Source organism: Triturus cristatus, chromosome 10 (genome assembly GCF_964204655.1).
Source record: "Triturus cristatus chromosome 10, aTriCri1.1, whole genome shotgun sequence".
Lineage (NCBI taxonomy): Eukaryota > Metazoa > Chordata > Amphibia > Caudata > Salamandridae > Triturus > Triturus cristatus.
This window is the reverse complement of record NC_140593.1, coordinates 125,538,086-125,563,341: the sequence shown is the minus strand read 5'-3', so window position 1 is coordinate 125,563,341 and position 25,256 is coordinate 125,538,086. Positions and strand designations below refer to the sequence as shown.

Here is a 25,256-nt window from a genome sequence, read left to right as displayed (position 1 = left end):
CTACCATCCTTCACTCTACCCCAGTGTATGCCATCCCCCTCCACTGTACGCCACTCCACACCACTGTTCACCAATCTACTCCTCGCAATGCCACTCTATGGCATTCTTTGCCACTCCACTCTGTGCCACTTTACTCTATGCCGCTACAGTCCACTGTATGCTGCTCCACAACACTCTACTCCTCTGTGCCACTCTAGTCTACATTCCCCTACTCTGTGCCACTCTAATCTACGCTACTCCACTTTACTCAACTGTATGTCATTCTACTCCACTCTTCTCTATTCTACTTTATGCCACTCCACTCTATGCTACTCTACACCACTCACTCCTTGCCACTCCATGTAACGCTGCGCCTCTCTACTCCACTCTACTTTATGCAGAGCCCTCCGCTGCGCTCCACTCAGGTGCGCTCCGCACAGCTCCACTCCATACAGTGCCACTCTGCTGTACGCAACACCACTCAAAAACAATCCACTCCACTCTGTGCCACTCCATTCTGAATCACACTAATCCACTCTGTTGCATTCTACTCAGTGCCACACTAATCTACTCTGTGCCACCTTACTCCAAGGCACTCTACGCCACACTACTCAACACTCCACTATATGCCACTGTACTCTGCGCTACTCCACGCCATTCTACTGTACGTCATTCTACACTATGCCTCTTTTCTCTATACTAATCTAATCCACTACTCAATGCCACTCCACACTGTGAGAAGTTGGCCTGATGTATGATGTCACTAGTTATAGTGTACACCTTATATCAGTCCAAATACCCTTATGGTGATTGGTTGTAAAGTCAACCTTATAGACCAGCTATCCTAGTGGTAGCATGGACAAGAGCAGTCTTAGGCTAAACTCTGAATGGCATGTGAAGCCAGCTGTGATACCATATATAATCCCTTGAATACCAAATGAAAGGACACCACAACAGATATATATATAAAATAAAGTGTATTTATTCTAAGCAAACCCTCAGCACTCTTTATGAGTTTAGAGGTAAGTACAACACAGTCTTATTAATGCATACAGTAAGTCACACAGGTAAGTAATACAGTTAGGCCCTAGGGGCCACGCAAACCATATACTAAATAAGTGGTATAAGAACCACTGTCACGGAAATAGAATAGGCCTAGGCCTAGGGAATCGCTGGGGCTACACTACACTAGCGTTAGTTAGGGAGTGGGAGGCCCACGGGATTCGTGTGCAGAGTGGAAACACTCACGCGTAATGCGTAAAAGTCAATAGCAATGTTACAGTTTAGAAATAGATAGATTTAGGACACTTCCGGAGTAGCTAGGAAGTTGAGACTTGAAAACTAGACACTAGGATAGTCACTATCCTGATGAGCACCGGAGTACCCAAGTTACCTAGCCCACAGGCTGCGGGTGCATAGGGGTGAAGATGCGTCGTTTTCGTCGTCGACTCCTATGGATGCCTGAAGAAAGATGCTGACAGGCAGTCAGGGGAGAGTGTCCGGTGGATCCCAAGGCTGGGATCACGAAGAGAAGAAACCTGCAAGCAGAAGGGACAGAGTCAAGGTCACTAGCCAGTGACCACGTGGAACCAGGAAGGAACCAGGCGATGTCGTGAAGAGTTGCAGGTGAAGGTGAAGCTTGTCGCTGGAGCCAGGAGGACCAGGAAGCGTCGAGGACGACCAGGACCAGGAGGCGAGCTGTCCCACGAAGGCTCTTGCTGTCGGCGGCGTCGAAGTTGGACTAGGACTCACCAAGCCTTGGCAAGCGGAACCCACGAAGAACAAGGGACTTGCTTCTGGTGCAGACCAGGAAGGTCTGGGGTGCTTCTTCTTTGCAGAGAAGCGGGAGCCAGTCTGGAGGAGCCAAACCAGCGCAGAAGATTTTAGGGAGCGTCGTCACAAAGGCCACTAGCCAGCGGGCAAGCAACCGGACAGACGCGGCAAGCAGGAAAATGCTGAAGGGCCCCACGCAGGACTCGTGGAGTGTGGGGGGCTGGTCTTCGGTGCAGATGGTGCTTGGGGTTGGGGCTTCTCAATCCCCGGTGCACAACTTCGAGGGTACCTCAGAAGCTGCGCTGTAAGTTACTAGCCACTTTTCCCAGGTAGCCGGTCCCACGTCGCTCGTCGCCTCCACGGATCTCAGCTCTGCTGCAGATGTGGATGAGGGTCGGAGAAGTCTGGAAATCAAGGCTCTGGTCGGGCTCTGCAGTCGGTTCCTCGTCGAACGTTTCACAAAGCAAAGGGTAGTCACTTGATGGTGCCTGTTTGCACAGGGTAGCCACTCCTTGGCTACAAGGGAGATTCTTCAGTCTTCTTCTTTCGTCGAATGTCGAAGGTCCAGAGTTTCTGTTCAGTTTTGCAGGTTCAGGATAATCTAAAGTCTTGAGGCCCAACTCCCACTCTTATACTAATCTGGGGGGCTGGGATACCTGCTAGGTCACGCCTTATGGGTGGGACCTGGGAGGGGGTGGTTACACCCACTTCCCTTTGTCCAGTTTCGCGCCAGAGCTGGGGCTGGAGTGCCCCAGCGCCGGTTTGAACTGGACTATGCAAGGAACACCTTGTGTGCCCCAGGCATGTCTCATTCCTTTCAGCCCACCCTGCCCCAATACACTAAAGGCTGTCTGGGGAGGTGCTAGCACCTCCCCAAGCAGGAAACCTATTGTCCAGGCCTCCCTGGCTGGGATCCCTCCCAGCAGCAGGAGGTCAGACTTGTGTCGTGGCAGCAGCATCCATTTTGTGATGCTGAGGCTTTGGTCAGAGGCTAACAGTTGAAGTATGATTTTAACATGTCTTTCCCTCTAGAAGGGGGGAATAATATTCTCATGTCCAGAAATGGCATGGGGGTATTATTCCCGAGTGTTAGACACCTTACACGACATGCTTTGATAAAGCCAAACCATAGTTACCATAACCGTCTAAGATTATAAGGCACTTTAAGAGTATATGGTAGGCTATATCATAGAACAGCTATAAGGACATGGTTCCGAAAGCTGCAGACAGGCTCAGCTCATGCTAGAGCACCATCTCACATGGTACCAAGCACTCTGCCTCCAGGATTGTCAAGGCCTGCCATAGGAGTGACTGATAGGTACACATGTGTCTATATGTAAGTTAGGTATAGGAATACTACACCTAAGCAAGGGGTGATTACACGACCTTGCCCCAGCTGAGTGATCAGCCAGTTGTGTCAAAATGGAAGGCCAGGCCAGGGGTGGCACAATACATGCTGCAGCCCCTGGTAGGCCTAGGGTACACCTATGCCCTGGGTACCTAGGGTACACTGTACAGGGGCCAATAAGGTGATCCTATCCAAATGGGTTATGCACCTAAAGTACATAGTAGTAATTTAGAGAGAGAACAGCAGGGCTGTGGGTCTGATTAGCAGGCCCACAGCCACATCTAAGTCGTAAACCAGTAAAGCAAAAGCAAAAAGTGGGGGTGAACATAGAAAGCAGACCCTACTCTCCTACACACACCACTTCAATCTGCAGAGGTCTGCGGCTGCACACGCCACACAGTGGCACTCTATGCCACTCCACTGTACAGTACTGTACGCCTCACCACTGTATGCCACTCGACTCCACTCTGTGCCACTCCACTGTACGCCATGTAACTCTACTCTGTCAGCCCACTCAACACATTGACACTCTATGCCACTCCACGCTATGCCACTGCTTCACTCTGTGCCACTCTACTCCAACTCACTCTATGCCACCATATGCCACTCCACTTCATACCACTTCACTCTATACCAATCTCATCTACACCTCTCTACGCCACTCGGTGTCTCTCCACGCCACTGCTCTCCACTCCAGTCTGTACCATGCCAGGCACATCCATTCTACGCCACTCTATGGCACTGTGCTCTACGCCACAACACTGTACGCCACTCCACTCCAACCCACGGCTCTCTATTCTGTGACAGCCTACTCCACTCTACAGCACCCTATGCCACTCCACACTCCTATCTACACTGTGCCATGACAGTACCTTTTAGCCATGCTGAACAGCAGCCACACTGCTGTACAATATGGCTAAAAGACATTTGCACAGCCAGTAGCTCTCACATAAGCAATACCTATTGGCTTTGCCAGTGCTTGTTTCTTTCTGGTGATGTATACCCGCTTCTCTTCAATTGTTTTGTCCACACCTCATCTCTCATGAAAGCCATTCCTGTCATCCTGTGATGAGGGAGAGATTTAGATTTTTTGTTCCTTTTAAATGGGCCTTTTATCATAAGAGAGCTTTTTATCATTTCACTTTTTTGTGCTTTTCTTTTTTGTTACAACGATTTTACGACCAGACTTATTTACTGCGAACAAAGTACAGACCTTTTGCGCTTCCAGGTGTGGCAAAATAATTGTATACCTTAAAGTTCCGGAGAGCCTTTCCTTCAGGCATTGTTACTTTACAGATATGAATATTGTATTTGATGCTAGGCGTGGTTTTTGAAGTGAGGGACTAAAGCATAGTTTGATAATGTTGACAATGGAACTTTTACTCATTGTATTGTTGAGATAATGTATTTCAGGTGCCTATCTTGGTATGGACGTAATATATATGTATTTTTTTTTAGTAATTATTCAGCATATAAGGATTCAGTGTCCGGTGTGCACAGAACTAATAACCTACCGCTGCCATTGGTAGAGGATTATAAACAGGACTTCAACACCTTCCCACCCTGGAATAATGGTAATTTATTTACTTTTTCATTTTTAGGTGGGCACTGTTTGGAAGAACGTTTTCTGAAGGGTGTATGGCAATGGTTCCCAAACTTTTGACTCCTGAGGACCCCTATTGAGTCACTATTGGAAGCCAAGGACCCTCAAACAATTTGTATGATTTAAATTTCAAACATTAAAACAGTAGTTTGAAGAAAGCAAACACACACTTGTGCACACCAAACAAATACTCGAATCACTAAAGATTTTAATATTTTATATAGAAAGAATTAGCAAAATCGAAAACTTTTAATGGGATGGTTAGTGCTGCATCTCGGCAACTAACTTATCAATATTTGGTTCTTTTTCGCAGTATGAGGCTCCTGCCAGGGCCAGACTGGAAACCAAAGTAGCCCTGGCAAATGTTGTCATACTAGTCCCAGTACTAAGTGCAGTGAGTGAGCCTGGCCACTGCAAAGCAAACTTTGGGGGGCTCTCCCACCAAGGAAATTTGGGGGAAATGGTGCATTCTGCAACACATTTGTCATTATATATTGAATTGAATTTGCTTTTAAAGCATAGTAAATGATGACCTTACTATGCACCAATACAACCATCTTTTTGGGGCTCTTTTATGAATCCCTCAATATCACTCTCCAAGAGTACCTCTGTTCTCTCAATAGCCCCACTGTCACATGTATTTTATCTTTTTATAGCATCTCTCATACAAGTGTAGGGTGTCAGAGCACTTTACATCACACACATACAGAGACAATGAATCGTACGTGTGTAAATCGGTGTATAGAAAATGTTATGTTATATAAGGCAAAGGGGACTTCAAGGTGTAGGATTCACATATCATCCATACTGGTGAGCATTTTTTAAGAGTGTTTGGTCTGGAGAAGCACAACATCTTGATACAGAATGTAACATAGAGGTTAGCTTTGACTTTAATTATAACAGTTTAATTCTACTCAAACAAACCTTTTTGGTAAAATGAGGTGACCCCCTGTGCCCTCGCAGGCGGTCGCTCCCTCCCGCTGCTCTGCCGCTCGCCTGCCTGCCTGCTGACTCGCCTGCTGCCTGGCCGCTCCCTGATTGCTGAAGACCTCCGCTCACCTCTTCTTCGCCGCTGCCCTCCGCATCTTCCTCAGGTTCGCCTTCTGCCCGCAGCCTGCCGCCTCTGCCCCCGCTCCTCACCGGCCCCGCTGCCCCGGTCACCTCCGTGCTTCCCGCCGCCGCTGACCCGTAGCTCCGCCTCCCCTCCTCTCCCATTGGTCCTCCCGCCTCCCGGCTGTCCCTCCCTCCCGGCTCCTACTTATGACGCCCCCTCAGCGACTGCGCAGCAGACGCGCGCAGCGGGAGCGCCGAAGGTGCGCCAAAGGTAAGCCCGTCTGCGCCTGGACCGCGCCCAGCGCCAGACCCCCCTGGTTCCCGCGCCCGCCAGCCCCCCCGCAGGACCTACGACTTCGCCACGCTCATCGCACTCAACACCGCCCGAGCACCTGGATGCTACCAAGCGTCCCTGCGACGCACCCATGGACCCTTCGTCTGCCGATCCTACAACTTCTCCTGCCTCCGAACAGGCACTACGCCCACCAAGACGGACAACAGCAACCACCTCAAGTGCATCCTGGTCAACACCCGCTCCGTCCACAGACACGCCGTGGAACTCTGGAACCTCCTCGACACCGCATCTCCAGACGTCGCCTTCCTCACGGAAACCTGGATGAACGCCTCCTCAGCCCCCGACATCGCCATAGCCATCCCGGACGGCTACAAGATCATCAGGAAGGATCGCATCAACCAGACCGGAGGGGGCATCGCCATCGTTCACAAAAGCACCATTCGCATCTCGACTGACTGCATCGACGCATTCAACGCCGCCGAATACCTGCACTTCCAGATCCACACCGACCCCAAGACTACCCTCAGAGGCACCCTCATCTACAGACCCCCGGACCACGCGCACAGTTCAGCGAAGACATCACAGACTTAATCCGCCCTCACGCCCTCCCCTCCGCCGACTACATCCTCCTCGGGGACCTCAACTTCCACCTGGAGAACAACAACGATCGCAACACCACCGCCCTGCTGGACAACCTCGCCAGCCTCGGACTCAAGCAACTGGTCTACTCCCCCACCCACTACGCCGGCCACACTTCTCATCCAGCAAGCACGTCACCTTCAGCCACTGCACCGGACTCCACTGGACTGACCACAGCTGCGTCCACTTCAGCTTCAAAAAGAACACGGTCCACCACCACCTGAAGCAGGTTCCCCACAGAAACTGGAGCAAGATCACCGTCGACCAGCTCACAACCTCCCTCAGCCAGAACCCACCTATCAGGACAACGGACCCTAACACAGCAGCCCTCCACCTCACGCAATGGCTGACCTCCTGTGCCGACGACCTCGCCCCACTGAAGAACCCACTCACCAGGCCCAGAAGCAAGAAGGCCCCCTGGTTCACCAACGAACTCAAGGACTCCAAGAAGGCCTGCCGCACCCTCGAGAAGGCCTGGCTCCTCGACAAGACCACCGACAACATGACCGCCCTCAAACTCGCCACCCGCAGACATCACCAGCTCATCCGCACCACCGAGAAGAAATCTCTGAAGGAACGACTGGACAAGAATGCCCATGACAGCAAGGAGCTCTTCAACATCGTCAAGGAGTTCTCCAACCCCAGCACCGGCAACAACGACATCACTCCCTCGCAGGACCTCTGCGACTCCCTCGCCTCGTACTTCCACCGCAAGATCGCCGACATCCACAACAGCTTCGGCGTTCCACCCCCGCACCCATCGACCGAACCTACACACCCCGCTGCCATCCTCCAGACATGGACCGAAGTGACCCCCGAAGACACGACACGCATGATGAACACCATCCACTCCGGATCTCCGACCGACCCATGCCCCCACCATGTCTTCAACAAGGCCGCCTCTACCATCGCCCCCCACCTCCGAGACATCATCAACACCTCCTTCGACATAGCCACCTTCCCCGAGAGCTGGAAGCACGCCGAGCTCAGCGCACTACTGAAGAAACCAACAGCGGACCCGACCGACCTCAAGAACTTCCGCCCCATCTCGCTCCTTCCCTTCCCTGCCAAAGTCATCGAGAAGATCGTCAACAAGCAACTGGCCGCCTTCCTCGAGACGAACGGATTCCTCGACCCATCGCAGTCTGGATTCAGAGCCAACCACAGCACCGAGACCGCCCTCATCGCAGCCACCAACGACATCCGAGCCCTGCTCGACAACGGGGAAACAGCGGCACTCATCCTCCTTGACCTCTCCGCAGCATTTGACACTGTCTGCCACCGCACCCTTGTCCAACGCCTCAACGACACCGGCATCCAGGGGAAGGCTCTGGAATGGATCATCTCATACCTTTCCGGCAGAACACAGAGTACGCCTCCCCCCGTTCCGATCTGAGGCCACCAAAGTCATCTGCGGCGTCCCGCAAGGATCGTCGCTCAGCCCTACTCTCTTCAACATCTACATGAAACCCCTCGCTGCCATCGCACGCCAACACAACCTCAACATCATTTCCTACGCCGATGACACCCAGCTGATTCTCTCCCTCACCAGAGACCCCGACACCGCCAAAGCCAGCCTACACGAAGGGATGAAAGACGTCGCCGAGTGGATGAACATCAGCCGCCTGAAGTTGAACACGGACAAGACAGAAGTCCTCATCCTGGGACCGTCGCCCTCCGCATGGGACGACTCCTGCTGGCCCCTGGCCCTGGGCACCGCACCCAAGCCAACGTACCACGCACGCAACTTGGGCGTCATCCTGGACTCCTCCCTTTTGATGACTAGACAAGTCAACGCCGTCTCCTCATCCTGCTTCCACAACCTCCGCATGCTCCGCAAGATCTTCCGATGGATCCCGACCGAGACCAGGAAGACTGTCACCCAGGCCCTCGTCACCAGCAGACTAGACTACGGAAACACCCTCTACGCCGGTACAACAGCCAAGCTACAGAAAAGACTTCAGCGTATCCAGAACGCCTCCGCCCGACTCATCCTGGACGTCCCCCGTCGCAGCCACATCTCGAGCCACCTGAGAGACCTGCACTGGCTCCCTGTCAACAAGAGGATCACGTTCAGACTCCTCACCCACGCACACAAATCCCTCCACGACCTAGGCCCAAAGTACCTCAACGACCGCCTGACCTTCTACACGCCCACCCGCCTGCTACGATCTGCGCACCTCGCCCTCGCCGTCGTCCCTCGCATCCAGAGAGCCACCGCCGGAGGAAGATCCTTCTCCTACCTGGCGGCTAAGACATGGAACTCCCTGCCCGTCCGCCTGCGGCTAACCCAGGACCACCTCGCCTTCAGGAAACAGCTCAAGACCTGGCTGTTCGAGCAGTAGCAGACCCCCTCCCCCTAGCGCCTTGAGACCCTTCCGGGTGAGTAGTGCGCGATATAAATTCCATGATTGATTGATTGATTCTTTGCAGCAGGCATATTAACCCTCTGCGCTACCTTAGATGAGTCAAACCTGCTACTGAACAAAACGCGCTTCCCTCTCCAGCAGGTACATTAATCACTGGAGTTATCTTGACACTTTTATAGTTGCACGAAAACTAAGGATTATTCAAGGAACTTTGAAGTGCTTTTAAAACTGTTTCTTGCGGACCCCCGGGGAATGTGTCATGGACCCCTGGGGGTCCGCAGACCACAGTTTGGGAAACACTGCTGTATGGTAATTGGCAATGAAAGCGTGGAAGCTACAGAGGTACTCTGTGTAGGAAGCTGGCTCTCTATATAATATACATCAAAAAGAGGTATAGTGTTCAGAGAGTCCAGTGGATCCCCAGAGGCTTTACATAGGCTAAAGTAGATAATACTAATGCTCTCTTTTGTGGTAGTGTGGGCAAGCAGTTAAGCTTTTCAGTGGGCAGTGCCAAGCATTTGTTGTACACTCAGTGGCAATAAATAAGGCGCACACTCCTTGAATAAATCCAAGACCAATTTATGAAAAATACTTTGTTATATTTATTTTGTAGAACCACAGAACTTCATCTTGGATAAATAGGTTTTGCAATAGAAATCCTGTTCAATATCAAAAGTGGACACTTAGTGCAATTCTCAGACTTTGCAATGTTAACCTATGAGAAGTAAACATTCAGCTTACAGATAGGTAACATCAACTTACAAAACTAGTCTTCGGGAGTTAAGATCAGTATTGGGCAAGATTCTGTTCAGCACCAACAGTACACCACCAGCAGCACAGGGATGGCCGGGTGCAAATACGAAGACAGGCGCCCAATACAACTCAATGAAGAAGGAGGCAATTAGACAAGGGCTTCTTACAAATCAGTAGCACCGGCTTCGGGGACAAGTCTCCGTGGGTGGAAGCAAGCACTGGACAGGGTCCAAAGCCTCACCAACAGTACACCACAGCTGCGCAAGGTCAGCCGGAGGCAGGTAGCTAAAAAGTGTCGGTTGCCAAATATTATGCAATGGAGAAAGGACAAATCGGAAAAGGGCTGCAGGGGGAAGGCCAGGAGGCCTGGCGCCAAGTCAGTAGTTCTGTGCAGTCTTTTCTGCTGGTGTGGCACTGAAAAGTGTGCTTCACCTCACCTCCAGCAGCTGAGGGGTGGAGTTGGCAATGGTGGGCACACCTCCTATTCTTGCTGAGTTTTCCTGCCTCTCTTCCTGCCAAAAAGGGGGTGAGGACTGGAGGGGGGGCCTGATTCTTCTAACAGTGGAGGGTGGGCTTGCATTAAGGCGGCAAGTCCTTTTAAGCTCCCCTCCACAGATGGCTCTTCCTGACCAGGGAGAGGTGTGAACATCTCTACCCAGGACAGGGATTGTTCTTGACCTTTGAGCACGAAGTTGCTCATCACATGAGGTCAGAATACTGTCTGGTGGCAGCAGGCTGGCTTAGGCCATTAGGTGACTGCACTAAGGGTTTGAAGGTTTCAGGAGACCCCTATAGGGGTCCTCAGTGTGCAATTTATAATGAATTTAACACAGAGAATCAGTGCAGGTTTATTATGGAGAGATGTTTGGTACCAAACATCCCATACTTCAGTGAAGCCATCATGAAGCTGGGGAATTTGTAATGATGAGTGTCCAGCCCAGGTACTTACTATGGCTTCCCTGGTCACTTACAATATCCAGGAATCAACATGGATATTGCAGGGGCATATCTGCTCATGCTCAGGAGATACAGTGCGCCCTGCCGTAGGGCTAACACCTGCTAGAGCAGTGTTTTACCTATATCCCATGCAGTATCTGTGGGCATGGCACACAGGATTGAGTTTTGTCTGCAACAAGATACACAGCTGTAGTGTGCCTGTGCTCAGTGAGCTTTGCTTCAGGGGTGGCACAATTTGTGCTACAGCCGTTAGGGACCCTCTTAAACCACAAGGCCCTTGGTACCAGTGGTATCTTTTACCAGGGACTTATATATGAGCTAAAGTGGTGCCAATTGTGAAAGCAATAGGTACAGTTGAGGGAAGGAGCTCTGGCACAGGGGACCTGATTGGCAGAGACCCTGTGCACTTCTAGTCAATTTACATCATTGTCCATGCAAAAAATGGGGGCTAACCATGTCCAAAAGAGGCAGTTCATAGCATATGAGTTGTAGATCGTGATTGTCGGGCTCGGAGTCACAAAATGTCTCGTGGAAGCAGCTAGATTCCGGACATCTTTGGAGCAAATCCCAATGTCCAGCCAGAGCAACAAGGTGATGGAGACCTCTCCGTCTCCGAGGCCATCGACTCAGACGTCGAAGAGGAGACACTCGCCCCAGCTCAGCGGTCCGTGAGTACCGAAATCCCTCTCCCAAAAAACAAACCTAAGGCTCCGGTAACACCTTCGGGCTCGGGTTGACACCAGCAACAGGTCTGAGGCCCCGCCCACGGGCCCAGCTATGAAACCCAAAGATAAGCCTTCCGGCTCAGGCTTGAGCCAACCCCATTCCGGTGCTGAAAAGTTACCCTCTGCGCCAAAGCACAAACCAAAGATGTGCCACGTCCTTCTTCGTCGTCACCGAAAACAGCCTCAACGCCGAAGCCTTCGGCGTCGAAACATACCAAACTTTCTGAACCGAAAAAATCTTTGGAGTCAAAAACAGCTTCGGAACCGAAAAAATATTTGGGGCCGAAAAAAGTCTCTTACTCACAATCTCCTATAACAAAACGTAAGGAGTCGAAAACCCCACAAAAAGCCTTAGAAACTCGGTCCAAAGAGCATCCTGACCCAAGATCTTAGGCACCAAAAAAAGAAATTATCCAGTAGTAGGTTATCTTTCACAGATTCACATGCCTGAATCATTCCCCGTCGGGATGGGAGTCCCCGGTACATAAATGATGTAATGTCTCAGTAGACATATAGAGTAATAGGCCAAAGGCCTCACCTTAGTAACATATCCACGTCCTTTTGTAAAAATGGACCAAACTTTGGAGAGTAGCCAATCAGCTATCACCACCCTCAAGAACCTTCCTGGAAGGAGCTCTAGTCCCTCAGATTTTCTACCGCACGTCGGGCTAAGGGAGTCTCCACTGAGCTGTGCTCAGCATTCCTTGTTTCTGGATTACCAGTGTTTCTCGCTTCGACTTTCCATTTTCTGGGTGAAGTTCTTCAGTTCCTCATGGCAGACACTCCGAAGAAGGGCCTTTTCAGGTCTTGTGCGTCCTGTGGTAAAAAGAGACTTCATGTGGACGGTCAACACAAAGACTGTCTCTACTGCCTTTATCCGAACCACTCTTCAAAGGATTGTAATGTATGTCGTACCTTTTTCTCCAAGACCCTTAAAGATAATGAGGGGCGCCTCTTAATTTGGCTGCAGAGGCTTAAAGACAAAGATACAGTATTGTCTTCTGAGGAAAGTGAGGGCTCGTCCATCTCTTCACAGTCCTCTCAGAAAAGACCAAGGGTGGCTTCTCCGGGCCCTTTGTCGCAGCCACCTCAAAAGAAGGCGCATAAAGTCTTCAGAGGTGCTTCGTAAGACTCTTCCAGCGAAGGTTTCTCCTCAGGAAGTTCTCAATGCCTTCATAAAGCCTTCTTTCACCCCGTCGACGACGACCTCCTTGACGGTGGCTTCAGCGACAAGGAACTCTCCATCGACGGCATTGCATGTCACCTCGTCAACAACGACAGTTTCCACTTCTGTTGCGTCTCATTCTCTATCAACATTGACGACGACAACTCCATCGTCAACTGCCGGTAGGTCTGTCTCGTCAACGCTGAAAATTAAAATGACATTGTCGACATCCAAGCTGCCGTCGACGCTGCGATCGCTGATGACTGCGTTGACGACGACACCGTCGAGGAAGACTGTCCCGTCGACATGTACATCATCGTCGACGGCTCCGTCGACGAAACCTTCATCGTTGATGACGACACAGTCGACGACGGCCCTGACGGCGGCACCTCAATCTACTATGATGCCCGTCCACAATTCACCGTTGACGACTATGCCATCGACGGGCCCGTCGACGACAGCAGATTCTGACATACAAAGTAAGTATGTGCACCTAAAAATCACCAAACGTGCCCTGACACCTGCCCTGACCTCCCCTACTAGAGTCCAGCTCTTGCCTCCAGCACATCTTTTAGAGGAAGAAGACTGACGATGGCAGTATGTTCCGAACAGCGACAAGTCCATTGCAACTGCACGTTAAATACCAAGACAGTTACGATTACGAAGATCAAGGGCAGGAAGATCAGGCGGTTTCTCCTGAGGAATACCATCCGCCTCCTCCTCCCATGGTTTGTCTGCCTGCTTCCCTGGTCTCTGACCTACAGTTCCTCATTTCGGACTATAAGCAGAGGTTTCCAACATCTGCACCATCTCCACTTCCGGTTGTGCCTTCAACACTGTAGGAGAATAGGGTCTGCTATCCTATGGTCACCCCAAATTTTTGCTTTTGCTTCACTGGTTTTATGACTTAGTGTGGCTGTGGTCCTGCTAATCAGACCCACAGCCCTGCTGCTCTCTCCCTAAATTAATGCCAATGCACGCTAGGTGCATTACCAATTGGAACTGGTTCACCTTATTGGACCCAGTAACAGTGTACCCCAGGTACCCAGGGCATAGTTGTATCCAAGGCCTACCAGGGGCTGCAGCATGTATTATGCCACCCCTGGCCTGGCCTCACTATTTGACACAACTGGCTGATCACTCAGCTGGGGTAAGTTGGTGTAATCACCTCTTACTTGGATATAGTATATCTATATCTAACATATATGGACACATGGTAACCTATCAGTCACTCCTATGGCAGGCCTTAACAATCCTGGAGGCAGAGTGCTTGGTTTCATGTGAGATGGTGCTCTGGCAGGAGCTGAGCCTGTCTGCAGCTTTCGGAACAACGTCCTTTAGCTGTTTCATGATATTGCCATACCATATACGCTTAAGTGCATTATGTACCTCGCGGTCAAATGCTAACTCTGGTTTGGCTTTATCAAAACATGTCGAGTAAGGTGTCATACGATTTGGAATACTACCCCCTCGCCAATTCTGGCGACGGGGGTAGCATTCCACCCTTCTAGAGGGACACGACATGTACCTAACCTGAAACCCGGGTAAAGTTAGACAGAGCCTCAGCATCACAAAATGGATGCTGCCACCACAGACACAAGTCTGCCCTCCTGCTGCTGGGAGTCCTTCCAGCTTGGGAGGTGTGGACAAAGGGTTTCCTGTCAGGGGAGGTGCTTGCACCACCCCAGACAGGATTTTGTGTAGTGGGTTAGGGAGGGCTGAATAGACATGCCTGGGCCACACAAGGTGTCCCTGTGCATATGCCAGTTCAAACCGGAGCTGGGGCTCTCCAGCCCCAGTCCTGGCGCGAAACTGGAAAAAGGAAAGGGGGTGTAACCGCCCCCCTTCCTGGTCCCACCCAGAGGAGGGACCTAGCAGGTAATCCGGCCCCTAGATTTGGAATAAGAGTAGGAGCTGTGTCCCAAGACTTCAGATCATCCTGAAACTCTACTTTAATAAGAACTACTACTGGACTTCGACGTTCTGCTGCACAGAAGACTGAAGAGAATCTCCCCTGTGGCCAAGGAGTGACCACCCTGTGAATACAGGCACCATCCAGCAACTCAACGACTGCTTTGCCGCCGCCTCCCGCCGGAGACCGAGCCCAGAGCCCGACAAGACCCAGACTCCCAGACATCTCTGAGCCAGATCCACAGTCCCTGCAAAGAAGAGACCCGTGGAGGCACCGAGAGACGTGGGACCGGCCATCTTAGAAACGTCCATGACAAGCTGATTGTGCAGCACCTGAGGCATCCTCAATGCTGTGCTTTGGGCCCTGAGAAGCCCCAACACCGAGCAGCATTTGCACCAAAGACCAGCCCTCCAGCATCCACGAGATCTGCGTGGGGCCCTTTTGCTTTTTGCCACTCGACGCGTCATCCCGGTTACTGGTCCGTTGGCTAGTGGCCATCTTGGCGACGAAAACTACAACTAACACTGCTGGTCTGGTTGCTCCAGACTGGCCCTTGCTCCTGTGAAAAGGAGCAGCCCCTCTGACCTTGCTGGCCAAAGCACCAAGCTTTCCTCGATTCCTGCGTGGCTTGCATTAGCCAAGGCCTGTTTGCTCCGATCAAGAAGCCGACACCGCCATCAGCTAGAGCCTTCGTGGGACAGCTCGTGAGTGACTCATGGACGTCGTCGACCTCTCCACTTTCATGTGGCTGCAGAGACAAGCTTCCTTTCTTCACCTGTTGGCACCCAACATCGCCTGGTTCCTTCCTGGTGCCACGCCGGTCACTGGCTAGTGACTTTGAACATTGTCCCCTCTGCTTGCAGGTCGTCTACTCTTCAGATCTATCCTTGGATCCACCAGAACTCTTCCTGCCTGGCGGCCTGCAGCATCTTCATCCTCAGGCTCCATAGACCTGCACGACGAAACCCGACGCACTTTGACCCCTATGCGCCAGCTTCCTGTGGGTGAGGTAACGCTGGCACTCCGGTGCTCCTGGGTAGAGAAACATCTCTAGTGTCTAGGTTTCAAGTTGTTAGGTTCTGGTCCATCCGGAAGACTCCTTTTCCTTTAACTTTGTGACTTTTACGCACCCATTGAAATCAATAGGTGCACGCGTGTAACTTTTAACACTGCACACGCATCCTGTGGGCCTCCTGGTCCCTAACTACAGTTAGCTCCTTGTCGTCCCAGCGATTCCCAAGGCCCTAGGCCTTCTTTCCTTTCTATTTGTGGTTCTTATACTACTATTTAGGAATATATGGTTTAGCTGGCCACCTGGCCCATTCATAATTGTGCAACTTTTGTATATTTAAACACTGCCTTGTTTTAAACGAATGTGCTTCTGTGCTCATAAAGAGTATAGGGGATACTTTTAGTAAATAAATACATATATATTTTGAATATATATATCTGTGTGATGTCCTTTCATTTGGTATTCAAGGAGGTTACATATGGTAAAACAGCTGGCTTCACATGTTATGTTATGTTACCAGCACTTTTATAGCGCACGGCTGCCCCAGCTTAGGGGCGTCCCGGCGCTTAGGAAAGGAAGTCCCAAACACAACAGAACCGAAAAGAGGGAGACTTGCGCAGAGACAGAAAGCTAACCTAGGGGGGGGAAACAAATACGTCTTAATGGCCCTCCTAAACTTCAAGAGTTCGTCAATTCCACGCAGATAAGGAGGAAGAGAATTCCACAACTTTGCGGCCAGGACCCGAAAGGACCTTCCACCCGCCCTACAAAGCCTGAACCGCGGGACGACCACCAGGTTTTGGCCTGAAGATCTAAGGGGGCGCGAGGGCACGTAAGGGACCAGGAAAGTGGAAAGGATCTGGGGGGAAATCTTCCTGAGGATCTTATAAGAAAGGCACAAGGTCTTAAACTGAATCCTCTGCACTATAGGTAGCCAGTAAAGAGCACGGATGGTGCTTTCCGCGGAGCAAGACCTTGGTAAACCTATCAGGGTTTTTGCAGCGGCATTCTGAACACGTTGCATCCGTGCTATTTCAGCCTGATTAGCCCCCAACAGAAGTGAGGTGGCATAATCCAGCCGCGATAATATAGATGCCTGGATAACCAGCTGTCTGGTGGGGGCGTCAAAAAACCTCAGGAGTGGACGCAAGCCTCGCAGAATGCCAAAGCAGGTGGCCGCCACTTTTTTTGTATGGACACTAAAACTCAAGGCAGAGTCTAGCCACACTCCCAGATTTTTTACCTCTTACACTGGCACAGGAGTCGCACCCAATTCCGAAGGCCACCACCTATCACCCCACAGGTCCGTCCGCTTGCCCACGATCATGACCTCAGTTTTTTTTGCATTCAATTGGAGACAGTTGGTATTCATCCATCTAGCCACTGCCGATAGTCCATCCCGGAAATCTGGGTGCATCCAGGTCGGAGTCCCCACTTAGGACGACCGCCAGCTGCGTGTCGTCTGCATAGGAGACCATAGTCATACCCCAATGCTTGACGACATCCGCTAGCGGCCTCACATATAGATTAAACAGTGTGGGGCTCAACGACGAACCTTGTGGCACACCCATCTCCAGCGAATAGGACTTAGATTCGAAGGGCGGCGTGGCTACCTTAAAGGTCCGACCAGTGAGAAAGGAGCGGAACCAATCAAAAGCAGGGCCCATAACACCCGCCTCCCTGAGTCGTTGAGTTAAAATCCCATACGAAACCGTGTCAAATGCGGCACTGAGATCCAACAATAGCAGTGCCGCAGTCTGACCTGAATCAAGCGTGACACGCAGATGTTCTGTCATAAAGAGCAGGGCGGTCTCGGTGCTATGACCAGCCCGAAAACCATTCTGGGAAGGGTCCAGAATGTTTGCCCCTATGAGGTGTTTAGTCAGGACCTCGTTCACATGGGACTCGACGACTTTGGAAGCCCAAGGGAGGAGGGAGATCGGTCGATAGTTCTCAAGTTTAGATGGATCCAATGTAGGCTTTTTCAGAATGGATGTTACGACAGCCTGTTTCCATTTAATTGGAACAATACCCATAGCAAGCGAGAGGTTTAAAAGATGGCATAGTGGAGGAAGGCAGACAGTGGCGGAATCTCTAAACTGAGCTGACCTCATGGGATCCATAGGCGAGCCGGATTTTACCTTCCGTCTGAAACTGAACTCAGACAAAACAGAAGTCCTCATCCTAGGCACCTCCCCCTCCGCCTGGGATGACTCTTGGTGGCCAGAGGCCCTTGGAAAAGCACCCATCCCGACAGACCACGCACGGAACCTGGGCGTCATCCTGGATTCCTCACTCTCGATGAACAGACAAGTCAACGCCGTTTCTTCATCTTGCTTCAACATTCTTCGCATGCTCAAAAAAACATTTCGCTGGATCCCCACCGAAACTTGAAAAACAGTCACCCACGCTCTGGTCACGAGCCGACTGGACTACGGAAACACCCTTTACGCCGGTACCACCGCAAAACTCCAGAAAAAACTCCAACGCATTCAGAACGCTTCAGCTAGGCTCATATTAGACATCCCGCGTAAAGAACACATCTCTGGTCACCTGAAAAGCCTCCACTGGCTCCCCGTCAATAAGAGGATTACTTTCCGCCTCCTAACCCACGCACACAAAGCACTCTACGAAATCGGACCCGAATGCCTCAACACACGACTGTCCTTCTACACCCCCCACCCCCGCCAGCTACGATCCTCCAACCAGGCCCTTGCCACTGTACCTCGCATCAACAAAACCACCATGGGAGGTAGATCCTTCTCCTACCTGGCAGCTAAAACCTGGAACTCACTTCCCACTCACCTTCGCCTTACTCAGAACCACCTAGCATTCAGAAAGCAACTTAAAACGTGGATATTTGACAAGTAAGTCCCCACCCTTCTTCAAGCGCCTTGAGACCCTCTGGGTATGTAGCGCGCTATATAAATTTATTGACTTGACTGACTTGACTTGGGCTAGTTTTAAAAATGTGTCCATTGATAAACTAGGAAATACCTCCAATGTGTCACCTATAATAGGTGAGGGGCTGGTACATTCAACAACTGGCTCGTAGGTGGGGAAGGCACGGTAAATGGCTTGAATTTTTTCAAGAAAAAACAGAGCCAGATCTTCACAATGAACCACCGAGCGAATTTCAGCCGAATGAACTTTTTTGGCCATCAGGTCCTTTAGGACCTTAAAGATTAGTTTAGATGGATTAGGACTTGCTCTGAATTCATGTGAGTAAAAAGCAGCCCGAGCTCTACACACAGCTCTGTGATAGTGTTTGACTGTGGAGAGATACCTTGATTTTTTTCCGGCATCATAAGACTTTTGCCTCTCCCTTTCAGCCTGTTTACAGGCCTTTTTCAACAGTATCAGGGAACTGTTGTACCATGGGCTGGGTTCTCTGGACCTACATTTTGACCAGGCAGCAGGAATCAGTATGTCCAAGGCCCGAGAGACCCAGTCACAGAACAAATCATACCCAGATTCAACATTGTGAAAAGGGCCAGGCGGATTCGTAACCAACAAATGTTGAAAGTCCTCCAGCTTAAGTTTTTTCCAATGACGCTTGTACACTACATTATCCTGGGGCTTATGCGGATATTCAGCGGTCGGGAGCGAAATTTTAACCATAAAATGGTCAGACCAAGCAAAAGGGCTTGGTATGTCTACCGTGGCCCCTGACAAGTTAGTAAAAAACGGGTCAAGTATGTGACCACCCACGTGCGTTGGAAGAGTGACCAGCTGATTTAGCTGGAGAGCCTCTAAGTCCGCCAACGTGCTGCTGATAGCCAGGATGTGAGGGCAATCAAAATGAATATTGAGGTCACCCAGGATGCTAAAATTAGCGCACCCCAATGCAAGCGAGCTAATGCATTCCGGGAGAGCCTTACGAAATGCAGTGTCACATCCAGGGGGACGGTAAATAAGGAGACCAGATAGTGCAAAATGATGAGAAATAGAGATCTTAAAAAATGCACTTTCACATCCTGCCAGGTTCGCTGCCCTCCAGTCACAAGGGTAGCAGGATTTGACAGCCACAGCAATTCCACCCCCCCTGGATGCCCGATTAAGGGTATAGATGGAATAGTCTGAGGGGAGGGCCAGATTCACCACTGCGGTGTCAGCTTCCCGAAACCAAGTCTCCGTCATAAAAAAGACATCAGGTCTCTCATCACGTATAAGATCCCATATTTCTAAATGATGCTTTGGTAGGGACCTGATATTTAAGTTCCAGATCGTAATGTTTCGAGGAGTTATTGACCTATTACCCGAAGGCCTGCACGGAGACGGGTCCGATAAAGCGGAGATTGGGGAGGGATCATTTAACGACCAATTACAGCCGGCGCACCTATACTGACCACGAAGGGGGCTAACGGGCTCACAGACACACCGTGAAGCCACCCCTCCCAGGTACAGCAACTCTTCCCTGGAATATCCCCTTGCGGCAGCCATCCACACAGCGGTTACGAGCAACCTACCTATAGAGTCTTCCGTGCCTTGCCCCTCCTTAGCGCTGACGGGCGGAGACGGGCAGGACTCTGGCACGACTCAGGTATAGGGAAGGCACTCCCGCTGCGCGCAACCGCTGCGCGCTTGAGGACTGGTTTAAATAGGGTGCCCGTGTGTGTAGAAGAGCGCTAGACCGCTCAAAATGGCGGCCCCAGACGTCCCCGACACCACTCCAAGATGGCGGCCTAATCCCCCTAATGACGTGCCCCACCAGGACCGGACCCGCTAAAGCAGCGGTGGTACAACAAATTTAAATGCGGGTAAGAGGGAGGGTGCCCTATGTTAAGAACCGGGATAAACAAACTAAATAGCAACACAAATACTAGAATGGGTAATTTAAAATACGAGCGCTACGCGCCTTTGCCACAGTACACAATGCGCGCGTCCTAAAATGCTCTGGCGATCCGGGTTACCTTGTCCATGCCCTCAAGAGTTTAGCCTGCAGACTGCACTGTCCATGCTACCACTAGGATAGCTGGTCTATCAAGGTTGACTTCAACCACCACCATAAGGGTTGTTTGGCATGGTACAAGGGTATCACTAGAATTAGTGAGCAGCATATACCAGGCCAACTTCTCACATTGGTGAGCAGCAGTTGGGATTTGACCTTGCTGTGTTTTACCAATTGTAATCTTTGAAAATATCATTTGAAAGATCATACAGGTACCTTTAGGTACATATAAAAACAAGACTAGTATACATAAGGTTCGAGGCATGTGGGCTGCTGAATTCATATCTGTGCATAGATCGCCGCCTAGTGTTGGGTCCGGATGTTTGCACGTTGTTGTCCTGGAAGAGTCTTCGAAGTATCCTTGGATAGGTGACTCCTCCCCTGGACTACAGTGCGCATGGGCATCCTCTCCATCCTCAGATTGTTTTTTTCCGCCATTGGGTTCGGATGTGCTATCTTAACTCCAGTTAGGAAAAAGTTAGTTGAGGCCAAAAGGCCTTTAGTTCGCATCGGTACTGTTCACTCGATCGGTTTCGACCCTACCTGTTAGCTTACTAACTTAGGAAACAACTTTTCGCTTTTTACCTGACCATCGACGACACCGACGATGGAGTCGAGGACACCATTCAAGAGGTGCCCGGTATGCAATGCGAAATATCCCCATATCGACGTCCACCCGGTGTGCAACAAATGCATGTTGCCGGACCACGACGAATCGACATGCATGGCCTGTGCCCGGTTCCGTTCCAAGAAGACTCTACGGAATCGTCGAGCGGCGAGACTCGAAGCGCAGCACGCGGCACCGGCCCCGGCAGACATCTTCAACGCCGAAGATGTCGAGGAGTTGGAAATCCTACCCTCCAATCCCGGTTCCGAACATGACTCCGGTTCGGACGACGTCGACGAATCACTCTTTCGCAGAGATGAAGACAACGCCGAGGTAGGAGACGACGATGAGGCCTTAGGGGCTGAAGAGACTAGCTCCAATGACGAGCAAGGCCTACCCGTTCAGACTGACGAGGGCCCAGTGCCACAGTCTATGGCTTCGGTCGAGGGATCGCCTTCGGGCCTTACCCGAGACCTATCCCGCGGTTCTTCGGCCCCGCCCTCGGGCCCGGCCTCGGACGTTCAGCGGCAGCCATTATTACCTACACCGGCTGGTTTCCCTTCTACCAAACCGAAACCGAAAGCTGCACCGGTACAAATGAAACCGAAACCGAAAGTGGCGCTAGTCGGATCGAGGCCTTCCACACCTTCGACGCCAGCGACACGCATCGGCACCGAGCGCACCAAACGAGACTTCGGTGCCGAACTCGAAGCGGCCGACGCCGGAGTCGGCATTCGGAAAAAGGCCCTCGGTGCCATCAAACCTGCTCGGCTCTCGGCGCCGACGCCATCGACTCCTAAACCAAAGGTCATACCACCTGCTGCGTCTCACGTCGCTTCCACGGCAACACCGAAGCCTCCTGCATCGAAGACGTCGACGGCCATTTCCGCCCCTCGACCCGATGACCCACCGGCGCCGAAAAAGTCCACGGCCGCCTCTACCAACCTGGTGGGCGCTAAGGCCTCGAAAGCGCTTCACGCGCGAACCGTTGCAGCACAAAGCAGCAAAACCCAAGCGGTCCTCCAGGACACATCGGGCTCCGGCCCACTAAAAGCTCAAACAGCCTCTTCGGCGCCAGCCAACATAACTTTTGGCCTGCCGCCATCCACGATCCCGAAAATGTTCCAACTCAGGACACGGGTCACCCACACCACGGTTACACCTGCTGAGACGTCTCCGTCACGTTACATCGACGCCAACACCGGCAGGATGGTTATCCATGACCGGAGGATAACTTCAGAGCCACCCTTGGACCCTTTCAGGATCCCACTAAAGAGAAAGCTGCCTGTGGACTCAGAACCTGTGCTTTGCGAATCTTTCGACTCGCCCTACCAGGACCCACTATCATTCTCTCCCACACACTCCGACACGGATGCGTTGGCAGACTATATGGATGACCAAGTCCCTTACCACGGAGACATGGACCCTGATGACCAACAGGACCCTGATCAAACTTGGGGCGACCCTGCAGACCCCAGTGCACCTCTAGATGCACAGGACCCACAACTCTATGGAGCGAAAACATCTCCGACAGAGGACACTGCAGCGTTCAACGCTCTTATTGAACGTGCTGCAAATAATCATGACGTGCAGCTTCACTCTGACACCGTGGAAGACGACTTCCTTATGGACACTTTCGCTTCCTCGGAAAGGCATGTAAAGACTCTGCCCATGCTGAAAGGAGTCCTCAAACCAGCCAAGGACATCTTCAAGGAACCCACCAGGGCACGGGTGATAAACCCAAGGATCGACAAAAAGTACAGATCAGCACCTGGGGACCCTACTTACATCAGAGGCCAATTACCTCTCGACTCCATTGTCGTTGCGAATGCTCGCAAGAGGGCACACTCGCAATCAACAGGTGACGCTCCTTCCCCGGACAAAGAGTCCAAGGTTTTAGAGACCTCTGGCAAGCGAGTTGCCGCCCAGGCTGCCAACATATGGCGCATAGCCAACACTCAAGCGCTCCTCGCTCGCTACGATAGAGCGCACTATGATGCAACTACTCCAACATCTCCCTGACCAGTTCAAAGAAGGTGCAGAAATTCTTATCAGAGAGGGACAGCTACTCACAAATGCTTCCATCAAGTGTGCACTAGATGCCGCAGACACGGCGGCCAGGGCCATAAACACAAGCGTCATGCTGCGACGACATGCCTGGTTGCGAATCACCGGGTTCAAACCTGAGGTGCAAAATTATATACTGAACCAACCTGTCAACCCCGACTATTTATTCGGGCCGGAGGTTGACACGGCCCTTGAGAAAATAAAAAAGGACACGGACACCGCAAAGTCCATGGGGGCTCTCCAGACTCAGTCCTTTCGGAGCAGCTCCTTTCGTCGCCCCGGAAATAGAGGAGCAGGTAGAGGACAGGGGTCACAGCAGACATGCAACAAAGGCAATACCCAAACCACCTACGATAAAAACACCCGGGGTGGATATCGTGGCTCCAGTACAAAGGGCAGAGGACGCGGCTACGGCAACACCAGGTCCTCCCCCAAGAACAAGCAGTGACGCCCTCTCCCTTCCTCCCGACCACATAACACCTGTCGGGGAAGGCTACAAAGGTTCCTGTCCACGTGGAACTCCATCACCACGGACAGGTGGGTCAAAGATATTATCAAATACGGTTACTGTCTAGAACTAACCTCCACTCCACCCACAATACCTCCAAAAAACCGTCCTATGTCCTCAGAGCACTTAACGCTCTTACAGCAGGAGGTGCAAAGTATGCTTCTAAAAGGCGCAATAGAGGTCGTACCCGTCCACGAGCAAGGTACGGGGGTGTACTCCCTGTACTTTTGAATACCGAAAAAGGACGGGTCACTCAGACCTATATTAGACCTGAGACCCCTAAACAGATACATTCTTTCCGAGCATTTTCACATGCTCACTCTACAGCAAGTCCTCCCGCTGCTCAAGCAGGGAGACTTTCTAGCCACACTGGACCTCAAGGATGCGTATTTCCACATACCCATTCACCCATCACACAGAAAATACCTCAGGTTCACTGTTCAAGGGCAGCACTACCAGTTCAAAGTCCTTCCCTTCGGCGTGACAACGGCACCAAGGGTGTTTACAAAGTGCCTAGCTACTGTGGCGGCACATCTACGGAGGCAGCACATACACGTCTACCCTTACCTGGACGACTGGCTCGTTCAAGCAAAGTCAGCCCAGCAATGTGCCAGCCACATGTCCCGCACCATTCACCTCCTTCACAGTCTGGGGTTCTCACTAAATTACCCAAAATCCCATCTACAGCCCGCACACGTACAACAGTACCTAGGTGCGACTATAGACACTCTGGCGGCCACGGCTCAGCCCAATTTGGTGAGAATCAACAGCATGCAAATGCTGATTTCAAAGTTCAAACCTCAACACTCCCTTCCGGCGCGAGTGTTCATGCAGTTGATAGGCATGAGGGCCTCCTGCATCTTCATAGTCCCACACGCGAGACTACATATGCGCCCGCTTCAGGAGTGCTTGGCACGTCAGTGGAATCAGGCTCAAGGACAATTGAAAGACCTAGTGTTGGTGAGCGGTCGGGCATACAACTCTCTGCATTGGTGGAATCCACAAAACCTTTGCAAGGGCCGACCGTTCCAAGAGCCTGTTCCACAAATAGTACTGACAGCAGACGCGTCTCTCCAGGGATGGGGAGCTCATGTACTCCACTACACAGTGCAGGGACTATGGACGACACAACAGAAGAAAATGCACATCAACCTTCTGGAACTGATGGCAATCTTCCTAGCCATGAAGGCATTCAAAGTACATCTGTGCAACAAGGTCGTGTTGATCCGGACGGCCAACATGACCGCAATGTACTACATACAGAAGCAGGGAGGGACGCACTCTCCACAGTTGTCTCATCTGGCTCAGAGCATGTGGAAGTGGGCCATTCAGAGGAACATGTTCCTCATGGCGGAACACCTCCCCGGCAAGGACAACCAAATGGCGGATCTGCTCAGCAGACACAGCCACCAGATGCACGAGTGGGAGTTACACCCATCAGTACTCCAGCCGTACTTCCAGCAGTGGGGTCATCCAGAGATAGACCTGTTCGCCACAAGCGAAAACGCAAAATGCCAAAGCTTTGCCACCAGGTTCCCAC

The 25,256-nt window shown here is 51.5% G+C and overlaps 1 protein-coding gene across 3 annotated transcripts in view; it reads left to right on the top strand.

Annotated features, from left to right (window-relative positions):
• The window catches only part of TOPAZ1 (testis and ovary specific TOPAZ 1), a 1,878,688-nt gene that overhangs the window by 607,761 nt on the left and 1,245,671 nt on the right, over window positions 1–25,256 (top strand). For all 3 annotated transcript variants that reach the window (XM_085630596.1, XM_085630595.1, XM_085630594.1), the window contains exon 6: window positions 4,559–4,674. In XM_085630596.1, coding sequence (XP_085486722.1) covers window positions 4,559–4,674 — 116 coding nt within the window. The remainder of the gene's footprint in view (window positions 1–4,558; window positions 4,675–25,256) is intronic.